A 19,783-nucleotide genomic window follows, 5' to 3' on the forward strand; every position below is an offset into this window, starting at 1 on the left:
TCATGAAATTACTATGCTTTAGTGCATTCCGTTTCCCTTCAACGGCTTAAGATGTTAAAAACCAAAAAGCTTTCTCAGTTTTATGATATTACGTCCATGCCAACTTGAAATAGATGTATTTGCTTGCTGAAGCATCAGTCACGAGCTCATAAGTTCCATCTTTTGTGAATTGATTTTTTCGCTCCTGCACGGTCTTTTTGCGATGGAATTTTTCACTCCTACCCTGGTTCAAAAACCATTCTAGCTCCCTACGACGAGGCCGGCGCTGCGCGGCCTATGGGGATTGCAACTCCTGACGTCGAGTTTTTTGTTTCTTAGCTGCAGGAGAACGCATGTTCAGAACTACGTTACATAATTCGCACCACAAACCAATTCTGATTGAATGCTGATGATACCCAGACAAACATGGCCATGTTAAAACAACTTATTGACTCATTCGATCTTCAATCTACATTCGCGGAATCTTGCTATTTCTGTACAACCCAGATGAAAAACTCTGGTGTGTGTGTGTGTGTGTGTGTGTGTGTGTGTGTGTGTGTGTGTGTGTGTGTGTGTGTGTTGACAAACATGACCGACTTGCCGTGGAGTGACCCGGCACATCGCACCACTACTCAGGCACTCTCGCTGGCTGGTAACACCGTCGGGATTCCCTGTGCATCTCAAGGTCAAACGTCAAACACAGAAACGCACGGCCAAAAGCAGGCAAAAATGTGATCACTGCGTTATAATCTGAGCAGGAATGCCTAGTCAAACCTGTAAAACACCGCTATCTCATCCATCATAACCGAATTTAACAGGTCATTGCCATTAGAACCTTAATTCTGCCAGACTTTTCACGTAAACCGCCAGGCCCTGGCGACGTCACCTTGCCGACCACGGCACGCACGCAGCGCTGGCGGCGTGGATGGAGGGTTTATAGTAGGCCGTTCACACCTCTGCCCTCCGGGTCCGGTGACGTTTCCTGTGACGTCACGGAGCGAGAGGCAGCCGCAGCAGCGCGGCGGCCCGGTGGCCGTTGTTATCAGCGCTGCCAGCGAGGGGCTTGGGCGAACGCCAGTGAGAGTCGCGCCGCCAGTGCGGTGGAGCAGGAAGGTGACGAGTGGGCTGCGCTGGCGGAGTAGCCGTGCTAGTGTGGCGAACGACAAGCGAGGATGGCTGCGGACAGTCCGCGGACACCGCTGTCGCTGCTGCCGCCGCTGCTGCTGCTGCTACTGGCGATGACGGGCTCGGCGCTGGCGCTGGAAGGGCCCAACGTCTGCACCAAACAGGAGACGTGAGTGCAGCTGGGCGGGAGCGGCGGGCGGTCGGGCCGGGCCGCCGCAGCCGCCTTGGTTAGGCTCGGGCACGGCCCGGTCCCTGTTACCGGATTGGCCGTGCAGTGCTGGAAGGGGGACCATGGCGCTGCTATCATGGCCAGGTCGGATGTGACATGAATGACTTTCGGGACTTCTGCGAAATGGAGGCGGGCTTTTTTCGGCTCGGTTCTGAGAAACAGAGCTGGCGCCCGCGGCACTCGCGGGCTGTGACGTCACCTTGGCGCGTGGGTGGAGTCTTCCAATTCACTTTAAATGGCCTGCGTCGTGGTAACGTCGCGCACCGCATGCGTTATTAGCGTATCAGCCCCTGCGAGAAACGTTGCGGTCGGGTATTGAAGCGGCCACTGCGCTGCTGATGTCTTATCGTTATCTGGGAATCAGAGTCCAGACATTGACGCGCTGTGTTATGACCAATGTGCCGTTTGTGCTCCGACTCGACGAGGTGCCTCAGCCAGTTGCATCGGACAGCGTACCATACAGTGCCTGAAATATGATTTTGTCTGTTGGGTGAGGCCAATTAAAAAAAAAAAAAATCGCAGCTTGGAGTGAGAACAAAATTGTTTGGGTAAATTTACACATTTGGCATTGAACAGCATCTTTAGCAGTACTGAAGAGTAAGAATCATGCGCTAGCTGGTCTGAGTGATTCCAAAAATCTTTGAAGATGGGAAGCTTCTAATTTTGAAAGTTTCCATCTTCCTTAGTAAGTGCTTCCTTCCTAAATGTATGCCCACATCTACCGTACTTTTTTAAAGTTGTGCAGCAGATGTAAAGCTGTTTCTATTTGAAGTTTTATTCTTAAGGGCTACGCCAATTTAGAGTGATCGAAACCGTTGCTTAAGATGTTGTGCGCATGTTCCATTATTCCCCCGGGGCACAACATGAAAAATTCATGTTTGAAATGGCATGCATGTGTTCTCCGTTCACCCTGGATATCTGCCCCGCCAGGGGGGGGGGGGGGGGGGCGGGTTTGAGTGCGGGCCCGGAGACCGGTGTCAGAGCTCGGTAGTGTCGTCGGTAGAAGGTAGGTGGTTAAGCTGGTGAGCACGATCGGATCTGGGCACTGAGTGCACTGTCGGGAAAGATTGGGCGTGACTTCATAAAAAAATATTTGACTGAAACCCGCGAGCAGCATCTCTTGATTAGTAGTGGTGAGGGTAGCATCCGGCGCTGTCGAATCTTCGAGACCGACTCATTTTCATCTCACGTTGTACACCGAGAACAATGTTTACATTCTTTCCAGCATTTATTTGTGGAGAATGGAATGTTTTGGAGCCAAAAACACCAAGAAATACCAAAATTTAACATACTTGTGCCATGATATCTCACTGTGGGTATGTTTTCGGAAGGGACCCCAACACAAGTGCTACTGATTAACGTTTACATATCGGATGCGTGGCATGTGTTCTGTAAGCGAGCCGCCGTACTGCTTCAGCCAGTAGCGGCGAACCTTTGTACGCCGAGCCGCTTTACCGCTTCGGCAGGCAGACGTGCATCGTGCTTTGTCTCGTTTCGTCTCTTGCACTGTCATAAGGTTAATGCGAAATGTTGCCCGTCGGGAATAAAGGGGAGGGGAAGGAACGAACCTTTGGGATTGGGCAGAAGATTCTTGGCCACAAAATTGTCGTTGCTGATGAAGCGTGATTCCCGGTTTCCGGATTTTCTGCAGCTTGGGCTAATTGGTTGCGTCTGTTCGTTTCGGAAAAGAACGGTGCGTACACGACTTTCTACTAAGTAATTATATTGATTAATATTTGTAAGGGAAGTGAACCCAATGCAGTTTTTTAAAAACAGTTTTGCGGACACCACAATAACATATAGATGACGCCAGCGAAAGTTCAGGACATACGCAGTGTATGGCAACATCGTTAACCGGGGCAAACAAACTGCGACACAACCAAAACGTCCTGTACGCATGCACAAAAGTTCGTGCTGTCCATTACAGTAGTCTGCTCTTCCGTGGACTGTTCGGCCGTGAACCGAGCTAATGACAAATGACCTGTAAAACTGCTGGTACCATCTGGGAACACGCGCGCACCTGGGGATACTGTACCATCGGGGAATGCGTAATTCTATCACACACTCGCCTCGCATGGGCCGTACCGGAGCCGAATCGAGCCAGAAATTGTTGCACCATAAAGAGAAAACTTGCAGGAGAAAATAAACTAAGTTTTTTGATGAAAGGTGGCAGTCTTGTACGGATTTAACTAAAAAAGCTAATGGAGGCCGAAACGCCTGAAGAAAGACGGCAACAAACCTGGTGAGCACAGCAAGCGAGACCGCTTAGTTTTTTGTTACGAAATTGCTTTGAAGTTATGCACGCTGGGTTAACTGTTCTCCAACTGGACTGTTCGAAATGTCAGCAGTTTTGTCAAAATATGCAATAATTTATTCATTGCGGGACTGAGCCATATTTACGAAAGTACAATCTTTGCATTAAACACGACGCAGTTCACCTTAGAGGGAGTGTTCCACATTTATATGGGGGTTTGAACTGAAATAGACATATTCAAGACCTTTCGGTGCTGTTCACAACCCTGCGCTTCTTAAGCCCTGAGCCCCTCCAGCTTCTGAGCTGCACGGCCGTGAAAATGGGGAGAGTTTTTCGGGGAGAGTGTTTCAAGTCACCCTGGCATTCATGACGACATGATATCGTCATTCAAATCCTGTCGTTCGATAAGTCTGCGGCGATGAAGGCCAAGCAAAATGATTATCGAGGCTTTCATGTCTGGCGTTCGTGAGCGCAATTTCCAGATGTCACGGCCGCCAGTGGGCTCTCAATCAATGTTATGCAAGGTACGATGATGTAGTCAAACCATATCTGATGCTTGCTTCAATGTATTCAAATGTGAAAACCTCCGTTCAAATCAGCAGCCGCCTCTCACCGTCTTTTGTCAGCTTTCCAGCCTTCTGCAGTGCCCGCAAGAACATTTCCCAGCCCTTTTATTCTTTAAGGAAATTAAGTTTTTCGCCATGTGATGATCTCTACAGTCTTCCTTGCTCATTAATAATTCAAAGACGAACCCAATTTTTCATTTACACTGAAGAAGAGCACAAACTGAAAGTTAACACCACCTAAAGGTCCGGAAAAATATTATGAAAAGTTTTGGAAATAAAACCTGCCCGCTACATATATGCTAATGATGTTCCAATGCATAACAAATCTCCTGGAACATTGAACATAGCAAACAATATGACTAATGACATTTAAGGGGATTGGAAGGTTTTGTGAAAACAACTGATGGAACAAAAAATGACTGAACGTCTTGGAACGTTAACTTGTTGAATAATACCAAGCGCATGGATACATTGTAGCATGGGTCAGTTTTCAGCGAGTTATGATCCGGGCATGCGCGACGCCACGCCAGCCGACGTGGCCCGTGCCTGGCGGGTTCAGCGGGCGGGTTATGATCCGGGCATGCGCGACTCCACGCCAGGCGACGTGGCCCGTGCCTGGCGGGTTCAGCGGGCGGGTTATGATCCGGGCATGCGCGGCGCAACGCCAGCCGACGTGGCCCGTGCCTGGCGGGTTCAGCGGGCGGGTTATGATCCGGGCATGCGCGGCGCTACGTCAGCCGACGTGGCCCGTGCCTGGCGGGTTCAGCGGGCGGGTTATGATCCGGGCATGCGCGGCGCTACGCCAGCCGACGTGGCCCGCGCCTGGCGGGTTCAGCGGGCGGGTTATGATCCGGGCATGCGCGGCGCCACGCCAGTCGACCGTCCGCCCGCAGGCGGCCAGCCGCCAGAGCTGTCCCGCGCCCAGGGTGTCCCACGCATACCTCGGAAAGTCCGCTGACAAAACACGCTCTCCTCAACTGACAACTGAAATGAACCGCATTATAGAACTGCCACGGAATCATTTTTGAACAGCAGTTCTTTTGGAGGGAAGGACATAGTTCAGGAGACATTCAGTTGGCTATGAGGGGGGGGGGGGGGGTCCGCCATGACGGACGCTGGCAAAGCAAAGTGTGGTCGCGTCACGCGTGCGTGACGGTGCCTGACTTACCGCAGTCTTCGGTAACGTGCGCGAACGCGACATGGCGAGGCCGGTGTGGCGACCTCGCCGTGCCCCTCTGACTCCTAACTGGGCTTTACCGTCTACTTACGGGGCTTCCGTATTCCGGCTCCGCGCAGGGCATCAGCCCGTGCTGACTGCGCGCTCTGACGAACAGGGCGGAGGCCGGCGACCAGAGGCGTGACGCCGTCAACGCTCGGCTGATGACGGCCACCCGTCAGTGTTTGCATCGTGTAGCTGGTGATAGCTTTGGCCCTGAGCTGTTTTATGGTAGCAGCTAGCGCACCAGTATTCCCGCTTCGGGACTGCTCTGTTGTTTTATTATTTTGCTTGTTTATTCTGGCGCAGTTGTGAGTGCCATAACAACAGGTTCTTCGAGCTCAACTTGCAGTTAACACGAGAATTGAACGCCTCTCCAAAACTAGTGCAGAATCTTTCATAACGCGGGTACCGGGAGTGCTCTGGTATTTCCCGGCGCGTTTCTTGTTTCAGAGCATGTGGCGATGACAACATTTGTAATTTGCTACTCATTGATATTAGGCTGATTTGGGCACACATTTATCACCTACCTAAGCCTGCAAAAGATACCAACACTTCCCGATTAGTTTGCAGGGGCCACCGCGCGGGCTCCGACAAGTGCACGCCTCGGGCGGTGTGACCGCTGACCAGCGCACGTGACTTGCAGCCCGTGCCCCCTACCCCCGGGTCGCGTCGTGCGCCTCTGACCGTCCTGGCGGCTTGCCAAATTGAGGAACCATCGGGCCGGCCGATGGTCGCAGCAGTCTGGGCCGCGTCCAGCCGCAGCGGCGGCGGCGATCCTTGACACCAGCCCTCCCCGGCGGCCGGCCGCTGGGCGAACCCGGCGCTCGGCATCGGCACCGCTCAGCCCGGTCAGCTACGACCATGCCGCGCCTGTCCTCCAGCTCTGACCTGCTGGTCCGGCCGCCTGTCCTCAGCCCTGACCCGCTGGTCCGGCCGCCTGTCCTCAGCCCTGACCTGCTGGTCCGGCCGCCTGTCCTCCAGCCCTGACCTGCTGGTCCGGCCGCCTGTCCTCCAGCCCTGTCCTGCTGGTCCGGCTGCCTGTCCTCCAACCCTGTCCTGCTGGTTCGGCTGCCTGTCCTCCAACCCTGTCCTGCTGGTCCGGCCGCCTGTCCATCAGCTGGGAACGGTGAACAGAGGACGGCGTCTGGGCACGTAGGGACCTATCGCCAGCGTGCAGCCGCACGGCGACGTGCCCCGGCCGACAGCGTTCAATGGACAGGATGTCGGCCCAGCCCACCACCGGGCACCACCCGCTCCAGGCCTGCCGCCACGGCAGAGTTCATTTTATGCAATGCTAGTTACTATCAATGACGATATGTTCAGCGTCATGTGGCCATGACTGTTATGCACAGGCTGTGAGAAGCATCTCGAAGCAGCCTTTCCACGTGGCTTAAACTGAGGTGGCCAAAGCCATGTTTAGCATGGTGCATACGGTTATGTATGAGGTGGTGGATATGCGTTTTGTGGAAGTGATCTAATGTCTTTTTTCCCTCAGGCGTCATTTTTAACGTTCCCTGTGCTCGACGAGTCATATTCGTCCACTCGGATTTTGGTATCCGTTGTGGTAAACATTCCTTTCAATGGAATCGGATCTGTAAAAGTATTTTCGGTAAATTTTTGTCCGAATGGGTGGCTACAAATAATTCCAAAAACCTTTTTTAGTCCCAGGAAGGCTCGAACAATTACGCTTAAGCCTTTTTGCACGTTTTTAGACGTAAGAGTTCTTGACTGAAACACCACCATAGTCAAAAGTGCATTTCGCTTGTTTGTTCTGTCCGTCTGGAACCATACTAAAGTTGAAACTTTGCAGAATTATTAGAGCTGTAAATGGTAAGTTCTTATCATAAAAAGAAAACTGAATGATCGGAGAAATCTCGCGCAGAAATATACCACTTAGCCATGAAATTTTTTGAAGTAAGCACAATACCTTCAAAAAGATAACCTACGCATACGTGGTTTGTAAGTGGGTTGAAAGTTGGGACACACTCTTCTCACTCATGCGGTTTCTCTCCTTTCGCCGGGGGGAGAATCTTCGCCATCTCATTTTTTTCTTCATTTCTCTTCAATTTCGCCATCTCATCACGCCTTTTGTGATGTTCTGTCTTCAACCCAGCTACGATGGAAAGCGAGTACGAGGGATTGGTCCCCTCATGGGACCAGGCGTTGATTCATAGCGTTTCGACTGAAGTCAAAGCGCAAGGATCGTAATATTTCAGTCGTTCTGGATAAGCTGACGTTGAAAAAGCTAATTCTTGTAATGAAAGATCGGTCGTTCTAGGAAAAGCAAAATCAGGACACCGTTCTGGTGCGCAAAATCTGTTTAAAGGTCGGAACTGACTTGCCGTTTACAACAAAAGCGAGTTGGTCACAGTCCATGAACATGGAATATATGATTTCGCCGAGGTGAATAAAACCAAAGCAAGTCTGGCTTATGTTTTATGTACCCTAGTAGACAAAGATATCAGTGGAATTTTTCCACGAAATCGAACATCTGAGTTCCCAGGATGTGGCGAAGAAATCTTTACACTCCCTCTTTTCGTAACATAGACTTCCCTGGTTTTTGGCGTTCAATTAGCAACTGAACCGGCACATGCAGAATGGCCCCGAAAGTGTGACGCGTCAGCTGGCTAAACTGAGTGGCATCAGTGAACCTAGAGTACCGACAACAGCGGTTGACTGCGTTTGTCTAGCCACTTTAAGCATCTGTGCATGCGATGGTCGTAATCGCATAGAACTACGTCATAGATGACCTCATATCATTGTGGTATGGTCGTGGTCGGGTGCGGTTGTGGTACTGGCAAACCCTCTTGCCTGGCACTGCACTTAGTGTTCGTGTAGGCTCTGCGCCATATTTGCAACCGAGTAAATTCCCCAGTCCCCGGGTAATGCCCAGTTGTCGCACCACTCAGTACGTCGGTGAAAGGTTCCAGACGCTGGCCTGGAACTTCTCAGCCGTGTGTTCCTCGCTCTGTTTGCATGGGGCGCTATGTTTGTGCGCGCTAACGCATGCGTGCGTGTGCGCGCGTTTTTCTTTGCTTTGTAACCCGTTTACCCTATTGCGGTTAATGGTATCTAGCCATTCCTGTTACGCGCAGGCAACCTTTCACAGGATGTCAGGAAAATAAATCCGTACTGCGCGCCGATCGGGGCTGTACTCCCCTTTGATTTAGAGGGGTTTCCATCCCCTCAACTTCGAGGAAAAAACGGGCCAAATGTTTGGAGCCATTTTACGAAGTTTCGTGCTGGTGCCGCGTCTGCGTATCTGTCTCAACACCCAGCGTCTGTCAGTATCACGCGAAGAAGACGTACAGACGCACCGCCTGGCTTCGGCTACCCTCCCGGCTGGGGCGGCCCGGTCGTCTCCGAAGCAGTCGCGCTGGGGCGGCCAGGTCGTCTCCGAAGCAGTCGCGCTGGGGCGGCCCGGTCGTCTCCGAAGCAGTCGTGCTGGGGCGGCCTGGTCGTCTCCGAAGCAGTCGCGCTGGGGCGGCCCGGTCGTCTCCGAAGCAGTCGTGCTGGGGCGGCCTGGTCGTCTCCGAAGCAGTCGCGCTGGGGCGGCCTGGCCGTCTCCGAAGCAGTCGTGCTGGGGCGGCCTGGTCGTCTCCGAAGCAGTCACGCTGGGGCGGCCCGGTCGTCTCCGAAGCAGTCGCGCTGGGGCGGCCTGGTCGTCTCCGAAGCAGTCGCGCTGGGGTGGCCTGGTCGTCTCCGAAGCAGCCTCGCTGGGGCGGCCTGGTCGTCTCCGAAGCTGTCGCGCTGGGGCGGCCAGGTCGTCTCCGAAGCAGTCACGCTGGGGCGGCCCGGTCGTCTCCGAAGCAGTCGTGCTGGGGCGGCCTGTTCGTCTCCGAAGCAGCCTCGCTGGGGCGGCCTGGCCGTCTCCGAAGCAGTCGTGCTGGGGCGGCCTGGTCGTCTCCGAAGCAGTCACGCTGGGGCGGCCCGGTCGTCTCCGAAGCAGTCGCGCTGGGGCGGCCTGGTCGTCTCCGAAGCAGTCGCGCTGGGGTGGCCTGGTCGTCTCCGAGGCAGCCGCGCTGGGGCGGCCTGGTCGTCTCCGAAGCTGTCGCGCTGGGGCGGCCAGGTCGTCTCCTCAACCGACGCCGGAATGCAAGTGGAAGGCGATGGCTGTCCCAAGACCACCTAAACAGCTATGCTAAGAGCTGTCCGTCCCTGCGCACGTTCTCCCATTTATCCTCATGTTCGCTGTGTCCTGTGTCCTCACGACACCCCGTTTATTCCAGGCAGGCTATACACACTAGCCATGAGAGGGTGGAAGTGCTCCTGTCGGGGGGGGGGGGGGGGGGGGGGGGGGGGGGCGTCCGAGCGCCCAGCACATACCCCGCTTGGGATCCCTGTGCGGGCTTATGCTGATCCCCAAGATCCTCAAATGAGGTTGGGATTGATTCGCAAGTGCGTGAAGGTGTGCCTTATTTTTATCCACTCTTTTTCGTGCCATAGCCCTGGAATGGTTATGACTGGCCGAAATTACTCAAATCCAAACAACCTGAACAACCTAAATCTGCCCATGACCTGCACTTCTCGTCCGTACTTGCTGTAGCCATGTCCGCTGGCCCTAGTCGCCTGCCCCCCCCCCCCCTTCGCGGCCGCGTGCCGCCTGGCTGCGTACCTGGGGCCCAGGCCGCGGCTAGTCGGCCGGCGCCGGGCCGCTTGTTTGGCGTGCGCGCGCCCTCCGCCGCCGCGCGCCCGGTCAATAAGCCGTTATCTGGCCGGGGGCCCGGCCCGGCCCGGCCGGCCCCCGACCGTCCGCAGCACGGGAGAACCCCGGGGTCCGGCCCGGATGTCACCCTGGTGTCACCCGGATGTCACCCGCTGCGTGCGCGGTGTTGCAGGTACACGAAGGCGATCCGTACATCGTACCTGGCGCCGTACCGGGTCCGGACCGTCACCTGGTGCCTGGGCCTGCCGCCTTTCTGCACGAAGTACAAGACGGCCTACACGACCAAATACAAAACGGAGGTGAGTCACACCGGCGATGATGGTGCGGTAGCTCGCAGTGTCCTGCTAACGACGAGTATCCCAACGTGGAATGGCTACGAAGCAGCCCGCGAAAGACATTGGATCACAGTGTGGCTCGGTGCTCTTTTAACAGTTGTGAGGAAGGGTGCAGTGATTGGTGACTTACTACCTCGTTATGACTTGGTAGTGGCTTGCTGCTTGGCTTCTGCATTGACTCGGTGCAGGGCGGCATTGCTTTTGTTTTGTTGTGTTTGGCTGTTATTCAAGATAAAGGTCGAATGTGGAACAATTAACTCCGGCCAGGAACCCCCATCTGTCAAGTGTAGCTTACGTCCGGCTGGAAACCTTCCTACATGCATTTTCTACAGGCGTCAACCAACAGACCAGCAAGAGTTTGATCAAAACGCTAAGTCACTATATGAACTCTCCCGCTCAGAGATCAGGCCTTCTAAAAAGCCCTCCAATTTCGTTATGTCTAAGACGACCAAAACATGGCTCTGAAAAGCGGTTTTACAACCGTAATGAATCTCGGAGAAGCAAAGCCCTCTCGCTGTTGTGCTTTATCTTGGTCTGTAATGTTTTTATCTTGGTCTGTAATGCTGTGGACGCTGCCGGAAGGGGAGCGCTGCCATGTGGTACTTTCACAATGGAGGTGTACATAAAGTACATAAAGTGTACATAAAGTGTTCATAAAGTTCATGAAGTGTACATAATCGGATGGAAGTACCAACCGGCAAGCCTTCTGGCATACCAGATTTTTCTGTGGTGGAAAGAAGCTTTGGAAATTTCCCGCTTGTTTGAGGTAATGCAAGCCTACAAAACGTTTTCTTTCGTCTTGATCCTTGCCTCAGTCCATCTACATGGCGATCTGTGTCCGTGTGGCGTGGCTTGAATAACGAAGCGGATTTCGATCCCGGATGTTAGTTCTCAAAGACAGTATGGTGATGCTTGCTATTTTACCTTCGTGGAAGATGTACGGTTGCTCCTTGCTGTTGCCATCCTGCCCGCAATATCAGCAATGACGAAGTGCCATAACAATTAGGGAAGAGGCTGTCATGCCATCTGGCAAGACAAGGAAAGTAAGTATGTGTGAGCGTTGTACGCAACTTTTAGGGCCAAAATAATGCATTTGAGTTTTCAGTGATCCCGATGGTACCCTCTCGCACGTGAAACGAAAGGTTTCGGGGCTTCTTTCCACGGGGCTTTTGAAGGTATTGTGTGCCAGCCAAGCTTATCGTGAGCGGTCAAGGAAGGCCACAATTTAAGTGACGGTTTACGAGTCACGGGCGACTCCTTGTTCGACTGTTTGCTGGGAGATGTTTATTGTTGCAAAATTGTTGTGGCAGTATTTTTAAAGGCTTGCAGTCCGATGTTGCATCTTTTCTTGGTATTCTGCCTGCGATGCATGCGCGTGGGTGCTGCATTGCGTTCTATCTGGCTTTCCACTCGCTGTTGGTTACGCCTCGCCTTTGTTAGCTGTTAATGAAAGTATATTTACCAAGGTAAAAGCTTTTTCAGGCTACGTAAATAATAGCCAGTGAAAGTCAGTGTATGTCTTGATTAGCCTCATTTATTCGGGGCAGCGCTGCACCGCACAGACGCCTCAGCTTGATGCGGCCGACCGCCTCAGTCTGTGTCGGAGGCTCCTCTTACAATCGACCGTGCCTTGCTCAGCTAACGAGCTGCTCCGCCTTGCCGGCTACCCGCCGAGGGCCTCGATTGGTTGATTGGCCTCGGCCGGGGCCGGTGAGGACGTCTCTGATTACTCCTGATTACTCCTCCTCCCGGGCGGGGGTGCAGGGCTCCCACGTGCCACGTCGGGGGATGACAGGCTTGTACGGTGCTCTCGAAGCGTGTGCCGGAGCTGGCCCATGCGATGCCACTGAGTTCTTACGGCGTTAAGGTAAGGTACTTAAGGTTAAGATACGAAGCAACATATTTGTACATATGCTCTGAGAACTAGTGACGAGACTTCTTTGCACTGCTGTTGGTGGCGGGCTGCGCTACTGCTATTGGTTGCAAACTACGGGCTGTGTACCATCGATGGCACCATATCCGGGAAATGACTGAAATGATATGTGTACTTTGTGGATGTGCGGCCTCGGTAGAAGGGTGTCTGGTGTTCGGTGATCGGTGTCTGGTGCACCGGCGTGGCGAGGTCGCGAGACGCTTCGCAGGCCTGACGCAACCAAAAACGGGCCGGCAGCGAACGGGAAAGCCGGACCTGGCGTGCCGGCAGTGGCGGAGTCAGGCGCGGTGATAGAGAGGGCTGCACTTGCCCTGGTGGGACGGTCTACACTTGTGCACGTCTTCGGGCCACCTGGCTGCCACATGTGTGACGTATAGGTCGGATGCGTATTTCATGCTTCTCGGAGACCGCGCTCGAGCTTTTGAGCCTGACCTCGCGTCTTCCATCCTTAAGCTCCACGAGAATGTGGATCTGCTTTGTCGCTGCATGCACTTTCGGTTATGCTGTGAATCACTGTCCGCGTCGCGGTCACACACGCTTGTCAAAAGTTCATAATCTCGCTATATTTCCAGCGAATTTTCCACTGAATCACGCCCGATTTTAGTTTCGCTTGAGCTGACAAGCGAAAACATTTACACTGCGCCGCGGTGGCACGCCACAAAGAAGCGCGGCGCGGCCTTGCGCCGCGAGGCTGCGGCTCTCCCGGCTGCGGCGGCCCGACGCACGCTCCTGACTGACGTCCTGCCCTCCGTTGCGGTTCGATTCGACCGGCACGATGGCCACCGAACCGAGCGAGCGACCAGTCTGGCGGGGGCGGAGGGGGCGGGGCGGCTCAGTCGCTGGCGCCCGGCTGGTTCGGTGCCTGGTTTTGCAACGTACTGGGTCGGTCGACGGCGCCCGGGTCACGACAACCCCGTATGCGTCCGGTCGGCCGCGGCGCCGCCGGATCTCACCGCGTTCCGCTGTTAGTGCGGCGACATGACACGGCGCGAGGGAGCGCGACGCTCCACCGCCGTCGGCTGCCCGTGCCGTGGTGACTGACAGTTCTTTGGGGCGGCGCTGTGGACGGTGACGTCACGCGCGCTGAGGCCCGGGCCGGGTGGCCGCGCTGTTTACACAGCGGGCAGCAGCGCCGCCGGCGGCCGCGCCCGGCCCGGCGGCCAGCGCGCGCCACGCCCGGGGCACCGTTCCGCCCCGGCGCCGGCTCGACGGCCCGCCGCCCGCCCCTACCATCGCCGACTGCGGCGTTCGCAGTCCCAGCATGCGGTGCACGTGGGAATGCATGGGGCATGGGAAGTATGGAAATAATCCAGCTATATTTTGAGTGTTTTGGTACAAGGTCGACTGAGGGCTTGTGCTGGTGGTAAGCCTTCATTTCGCGACCTTGGGACTTGCTCAGCCAGCGATTCATGGAAAACTAGGGAGACTTGGCGTAAGTTGAATAGTGATGCATGCGAGGGAACGAATGTCAACAACGCTGGGCCACTAAACCCATGACGAATTTGTGAGCCAACTCACGCATGACGTAAATGTTTGCTTAATGTATGACATGTCCCGGCTCTAGTCAGTACAAGACCGACTGAGAGTTCGTGCTCATCATACTCGGTACAACCCACGTGGAGAGACATGCGTGGAACTCATCACGTGGTACATGTGGCACACATGGTACATGCGGTGCTCGTCATGTGGCGCACGTGGTACTCAGTAAGAAGAGGTACTCATCCCATAACACGGACTGTTTTGAATACGCCACAAAACGTAGCAAGCGCGCACAACCTTGCCGGCTCCACTCATGAGTCCGAAGCCAGACCCCGGGACAGTCGGGAACACTAGACCGGAGCGAGCGGCGCAGCCGTGGAGCCCGCCTCGTCGCGTCTCTGCCGGGCCTGGAGCGGTGCTGGCCAGGCCTGGAGCGGCATTGCCGGGCTTAGAGCGGTGCTGGCCGGGCCTGGAGCGGCATTGCCGGGCCTAGAGCGGTGCTGGCCGGGCCTGGAGCGCGTCAGTCAGGCCGAGCTCGGTCGGACTCGGGGCTGGACCACCGGCTCTCGTAAACATCCGTCTGCCGGCGGCGGGCCGGCCCTGACGTGCTCGGGGCCGCCAGGCCCGCCGGCTGACCTCAGCCGAGAGTGCGGTGCGGGCGGCCGGCGCGTGGCGTCCGTCCGGCCGTGCGAGCCGGAGCGGGTGCCGCAATCGGGGTCTTTGTGCGCCTGCCGGCCTTTGTGGAGATGCGGTGCTGGCTGCGACGGGGTCAGAGCTACGGGCCCCGCCAAATGCCGCTGACGCCCTGCGGGGGACTCGAGAAGACGGCACTTGTCAGCGATCTGGTGGCGTTTAAGTCTGGTGCAAATGCTACTGGGAACATGACTGTTGTGCTGCGTCATACCGCAGCGATTGTTCGACTGAAGTGTCAATTGGGTTAAACACCGGGATGTTTCAGTTGATCTGCGTGGGCTGGATGACTGCAAGGCGCTCGTCGATACCCAGCGCCCGAGGCTATGATTGGAGGCAAGGCCGCAAGTATCCCACGCGCCGCCGATGGATTGGAGAGAGCGCGCACAAGTGATCATTTCAGTTTTTAGAGAACTGTGCCGGGCGGTTCGCAGTCCGAGGAGGCTGGCGCCCGCTCGCTGTTGCTAGACGGGGGCTAGATTGCAGCATCCAGCGCTGGTCGTCCAGTCAGAGGCTTGTGCTTCCCGATGACGCTCGGATTCCGGTTGGAGCTCACTCGTATGAGCAGCCGCTGGGTTACTTCATCCCCCAGGGGCATCGAGGTCACTCGTGATCCGCTGTAGACATTTTGGTGCCACTTCGCCTCGGGAGGTGGCGCCACGGCGACAGGTGGAGCGGGGTTGTCTGTTTTATTTTTATGTCTTCACTGGCTGGCAAAGTTTTCCGCTGCCAGTTGACTCACGCGGTACTTCAGAGCAGAGCGAAGAACTCAGGTGGTTGTCGCTGGGGAGGGCTGAAGTGCAGAGTTAACTTTCACCCGCCGACGGCGGAGGGGAAATGGCGAAAGTTTTCACGACGGACGCCCCTTTGACACACACACACACACACACATACATACACAGACACGTGCGAAGTCACGATTACTTTTCGGTGCGTGACGACTGGCTTTGTTATGCATCATTGTCATGGTGGGAGTTGTCTGTTGGACAGCTGGCGTCTGCATCTGCGAGACGGCACGACAGCGCGCTCTCGCGCCTCCGCCACGGTACGGGACGGGAACGCACGTCAGCAGCGCAGCGGGGCTCGGCGGGAGGCCGGGCGCGCTTCTCCGCTGACGTCAGCCGACGAGCGAGCGGCGGACGGAGGCAGGCCGGCTGCTGTGCTCCGGCACTTCTGCCCGGTGCGAGGGCCGAAACCGAAACCGAAACCGAAACGGAGACGCGAGCTGAGACTGGGACTGGGACTGGGACTGGGACTGGGACTGGGACTGGGACTGGGACTGGGACTGAGACTGAGACTGAGACTGAGACTGAGACTGGGACTGGGACTGGGACTGGGACTGGGACTGTGACCGAGACCGAAACCGGAACCAGGACCGAGACCGAGACCGAGGCCGAGACCGAGACCGAGACCGGGACCGGGACCGAGACCGGGACCGAGACCGGGATCAGACGCAGGGCGGGCGTGAATTCTCCCGCTCGACTGACGTCAGCTGAGTGTGGGAGTGGCCATCTGTTCCGAGGCGCAGCCGCCTACCCGCCGCCGCCGCCGCCGGCCAGCGAGCGCTGCACCGGGCCACGGGCGTCCGTCCGCAGCTCCCGTGGCGGGCTCCGGCGGGCCCCTCCGCCCCGCGAGGTGGCCTCCGGGGTTCCGCCGCCGAAGGCTGATATGGTGACGTCCGCTTCCTTTGCATGGCCGCCTGATGCGCGTCGCGGCATCAGATCCGGCCGCCGTTCGTGCATGGATCGCGCGGCGGACAGGTCCGTCAGGCGCGCGTCCGTTTGTGTTGTCTTTGAGCGGACTGACGTCACGTCATGTCTTATGATGTCACGTCACGTCATGTCACCTCGCTTTCGTTGCGCTCATGCCGCACGAGGAGGCATAGCGCCTGCTGCCGAGCCGCGTAGGGGCGTACCTCAGTGCCGTCGGCACGCTACGGGTGGAGGCGGCGGGATGCCTTATGTATGGCTTTGCCTCTGCGGTGAATATATCGCGCTGAGGCGGTGCCGAGGCTTTGTAACAGGTGCGGTGTGTGGGAGGCTAGAAATAGCATCTAGACGGCTGGTGCATTGGCTGTGTGACGGCGCCAGCATGCCATTGGCTGTGTGACAGCGCTGTGACGGCGCCAGCATGCTATTGGCTGTGTGACGGCGCCAGCTTGCCATTGTTTGCGGGCGGTGCTGCAAGCAAATGTGATTGTGTACGTTGTCTGATTGGCTGAAGGGCCACTGCATATGTGATGCATAGATTATCACAATAGAAGGAGTTTGGCATAAAAGCGCTACGTGCCTGAATCAAGGAGCATCTAGGCACGATCAAAGTCACACACTGCTCCACACACACGCGATCATCGTTACACGCTACGCGCAGCAGGTAGTGGTCTACTCGCTGGTGGGAGATGTGGTCCACCCATCCCTGCACGCTGCAGCTGCTGTCCCATCGACGCAGCTGTGTGTTCTAACGTCACGACCCAAGCCTCGGGACAAATGTAACGACGCTACGCAAATGACGAGAGGGACTTGTTTTGGTGGATGCTATCACTAGCAGGTGTGCCTCAGATAAGTGTCGTGTTCAGGCCTAGCACGTTATCGGTTCTATTTCTGCGCCGTGTTTTCTTCGCTTGCTGACAGAAGTAAGGGTGATCTGCACGCCGTTAGATGAGCAAAACTTGCGGTGCAGCGTGTGACCGGCCAGGGACGCCGGCCTGCTGTTGGTGATCTGTTGAAGCATGACAGGAAAACCTCCAAGGTCGAACGGATCTGGCAGTATACGAGGCCGGACAATGGTGGAAAGCAATGGGCTTAAATTAATACAGCCAGTCAGCATGAGTGTGACGTTGTCATGCTTTCTCTGTTTCAACGAGTGTTGTCGCCATGAGTCAGGTCAGGCAGAGATCGTGCATGATATTTACAAAGTCTTCCTTAAATGCAGGATAATAATTGACGGAAATGTGCTAGCATGGGAAAACCAAACTTGATATTTGCACGGATAGTTGTGACAAAATATGGAAGTGCCTTTCTCCTCCTCGACTTTTTTGGAGAAGCATGATCAATCTTTACGGTCCCATGATATATTCACCTCTTTTCGCTCGAGAACAAGAAAGGATGTTTTGAACGTCTACATCCCTCCGAAGGTCTCCACATCCCTTTTGGTGGGGTTTTGCACGACTTGTGTTATACAATGAGAAGGGCTGCCGAAAAAGAAAGCCGGTATCTCGTTTTCAGATCCAACGCACTCGTGGTCGTGCCGCCCTACGGTCGCCGCCGCGGCCGGTCACTCACTGTCTACCGCTCAGCGACATGACGGTCCAGTCTGCCGGTCCGGCGACGTGATCCAGTCTGCCGGTCCGGCGACGTGATCCAGTCTGCCGGTCCGGTCCGGCTGTGGCGATAGCGCGCCCGGCACCGCCGCTCACTGCCGGCTGTCTGACCCGCAGGCCAAGGTCAAGACGCGGACGGTGGAACTGTGCTGCAAGGGCTACACTGAGTCTGGCAACCGTTGCCACGCGGTCTGCTCGCCCGAGTGCCTGCACGGCCGCTGCGCCGAGCCCAACACGTGCGTCTGCGAGTCTGGCTACGGCGGCCCCACCTGCGAGCTCTGTGAGTAGGCGCCGGCGCACCACGAGCCTGCCGGGCTCCGCCGCGGGTCGGACGAGGCACGGGTCCTCCACTCTCCGTGTAGGACCCGAAAGATGACTAGCTGACCGCTGAGGCAAATCGCCCGGACCTGTTAGCAACGTCGGATGGTTATGTTGTCCAAGAGCATTACGGGCGTCAGGGTTACAAGTGATGCGGAAGCTTGATTCAGCAGGTGTGTCCATGCTTTCTCTCAAGTCCGATGGGCGCTTCAGCGCGCTCGAGCCCGGATTGTTTGCGTTGGCGGCTGGCTGGCTCACGGCTGGAAATGGCAGCGAGTCTTCGTTTCTGAACGATACAACCACAATCTAACAGCGGAAAAACCGTGGTGCCAGTTGCGAGCCGGCAACATTTCCTGGATAATCCGTCTCGGAGGTAAAGCTAGCAATTTGCGTGTTGTGGGTTCCGACCGAGGTGAAAACTGACCGTGTTTATACGACCAGTTGACGTTTTCGGTAGGCGACAGACAAGCGCCTGAGGTTGGGTCCGTCGTACTCTGTCAGCGCCAGGCCGGTGTGCGCTGACTAGCCGGGCTCCGGGATGGCACGGACGCCGCACAGTCAGTGGATAGTGCCATCGCTCCCCCTCCTCTTTTGCCGCCCTTATCTCTAGACGACGGCTCGCCGACTGGGGATGTCCCGGACATTGAGCCGCGTGACCCAGCGCCTCTCACACCCGCCCCCCCCTCCCCCCCCCGACCCGACCCGGCCCGGCCCGGCCCGGCCCGGCCCGGCCCGGCGCGGCCGCAGGCAGCTGGCGTAGTGTAGTATCGACCGGCCGGCTGGGCGGCGCTGGCCCCCGGGGGCATTTCCGCGAGTCACGCGATGATTGGGCCGGCCCCATCTGGGCCGCGCGGAGGTCGGCTCCAGTCTTCCGCTGCGGTGCGCCGGCCCAGACCGCTGCGCCTCGCCAGCCCGATCAGAGGGAGCTGCTGACCGCAGCCGCCTCGAGAGCAGGCTCATCACTACTCACTGCGTCAGATAAAATGACCAATCGATGTCGCCCTTTGCCTTGTTTTCTCTGAAGTCTGGACTGCGGAAATTGATACACGCCTGGGTGGCCGGCTAGATACCCTTCGCTCGAGTGGGGAGGGGGGGGGGGGGTCAATTTGACCTCCTGAGATTTCGGGAACTAAGAGAGCTAGAGACACCAAATTTACAGGATATATTGACCTGTACGTTAGCTCATTTAGGCAGAAGTTTGAGATTCCTAGGTCATTACTTTCGGGTAAAATAAGGTCAAACATGGTCAAATTTTAGGTTGGTTTCAAAGTGCCTCCAGAACCTAAATAACTGTTTCTAAGCAAAAGGTCGCACGCTCATTCGGGGTCAGTGACTTTGTTTGACCTTTTGAAGATCATGGTGACCAAAGGCATCCAAGACTGCTCTGAGTTTTGCATTTGAATAAGCGACAAAGATTACGCTAGGCAGCATGTTTCTAAAAACAAAATGTTGACCTGGTTCATTCTAGGTCAATGACCTATTCTGACCTCTAAGAAGTCTATGGAAGATGTATGATGTGGTTCTTGCTGTCAATAAGTTTGAAACGAACATCAGAAACTATCCCATACAGCAAGTCCTAGAGTAATAAAAGAGGTTGGTCTTGACCGTGGCCTGACCTTCATGCCTGACCTAAGGTGAATATAATTTGCTCATTCAATATTTGTGTTGGCT

At 55.9% G+C, this 19,783-nt stretch overlaps 1 protein-coding gene across 3 annotated transcripts in view; it reads left to right on the top strand.

Moving 5' to 3' along the window:
* Positions 1–1,030: 1,030 nt before the first annotated feature.
* Positions 1,031–19,783, top strand: part of drpr (multiple EGF like domains draper) — a 39,430-nt gene continuing 20,677 nt past the window's right edge. For all 3 annotated transcript variants that reach the window (XM_037236046.1, XM_037236048.1, XM_037236047.1), the window contains exons 1-3: positions 1,031–1,273; positions 10,211–10,337; positions 17,912–18,074. In XM_037236046.1, coding sequence (XP_037091941.1) covers positions 1,152–1,273; positions 10,211–10,337; positions 17,912–18,074 — 412 coding nt within the window. In that variant the 5' untranslated portion in view covers positions 1,031–1,151. The remainder of the gene's footprint in view (positions 1,274–10,210; positions 10,338–17,911; positions 18,075–19,783) is intronic.

The sequence above is a fragment of the Pollicipes pollicipes genome, unplaced genomic scaffold (assembly GCF_011947565.3).
Source record: "Pollicipes pollicipes isolate AB1234 unplaced genomic scaffold, Ppol_2.1 Scaffold_7261;HRSCAF=8764_pilon_pilon_pilon, whole genome shotgun sequence".
Classification (NCBI taxonomy): Eukaryota; Metazoa; Arthropoda; class Thecostraca; order Pollicipedomorpha; family Pollicipedidae; genus Pollicipes; species Pollicipes pollicipes.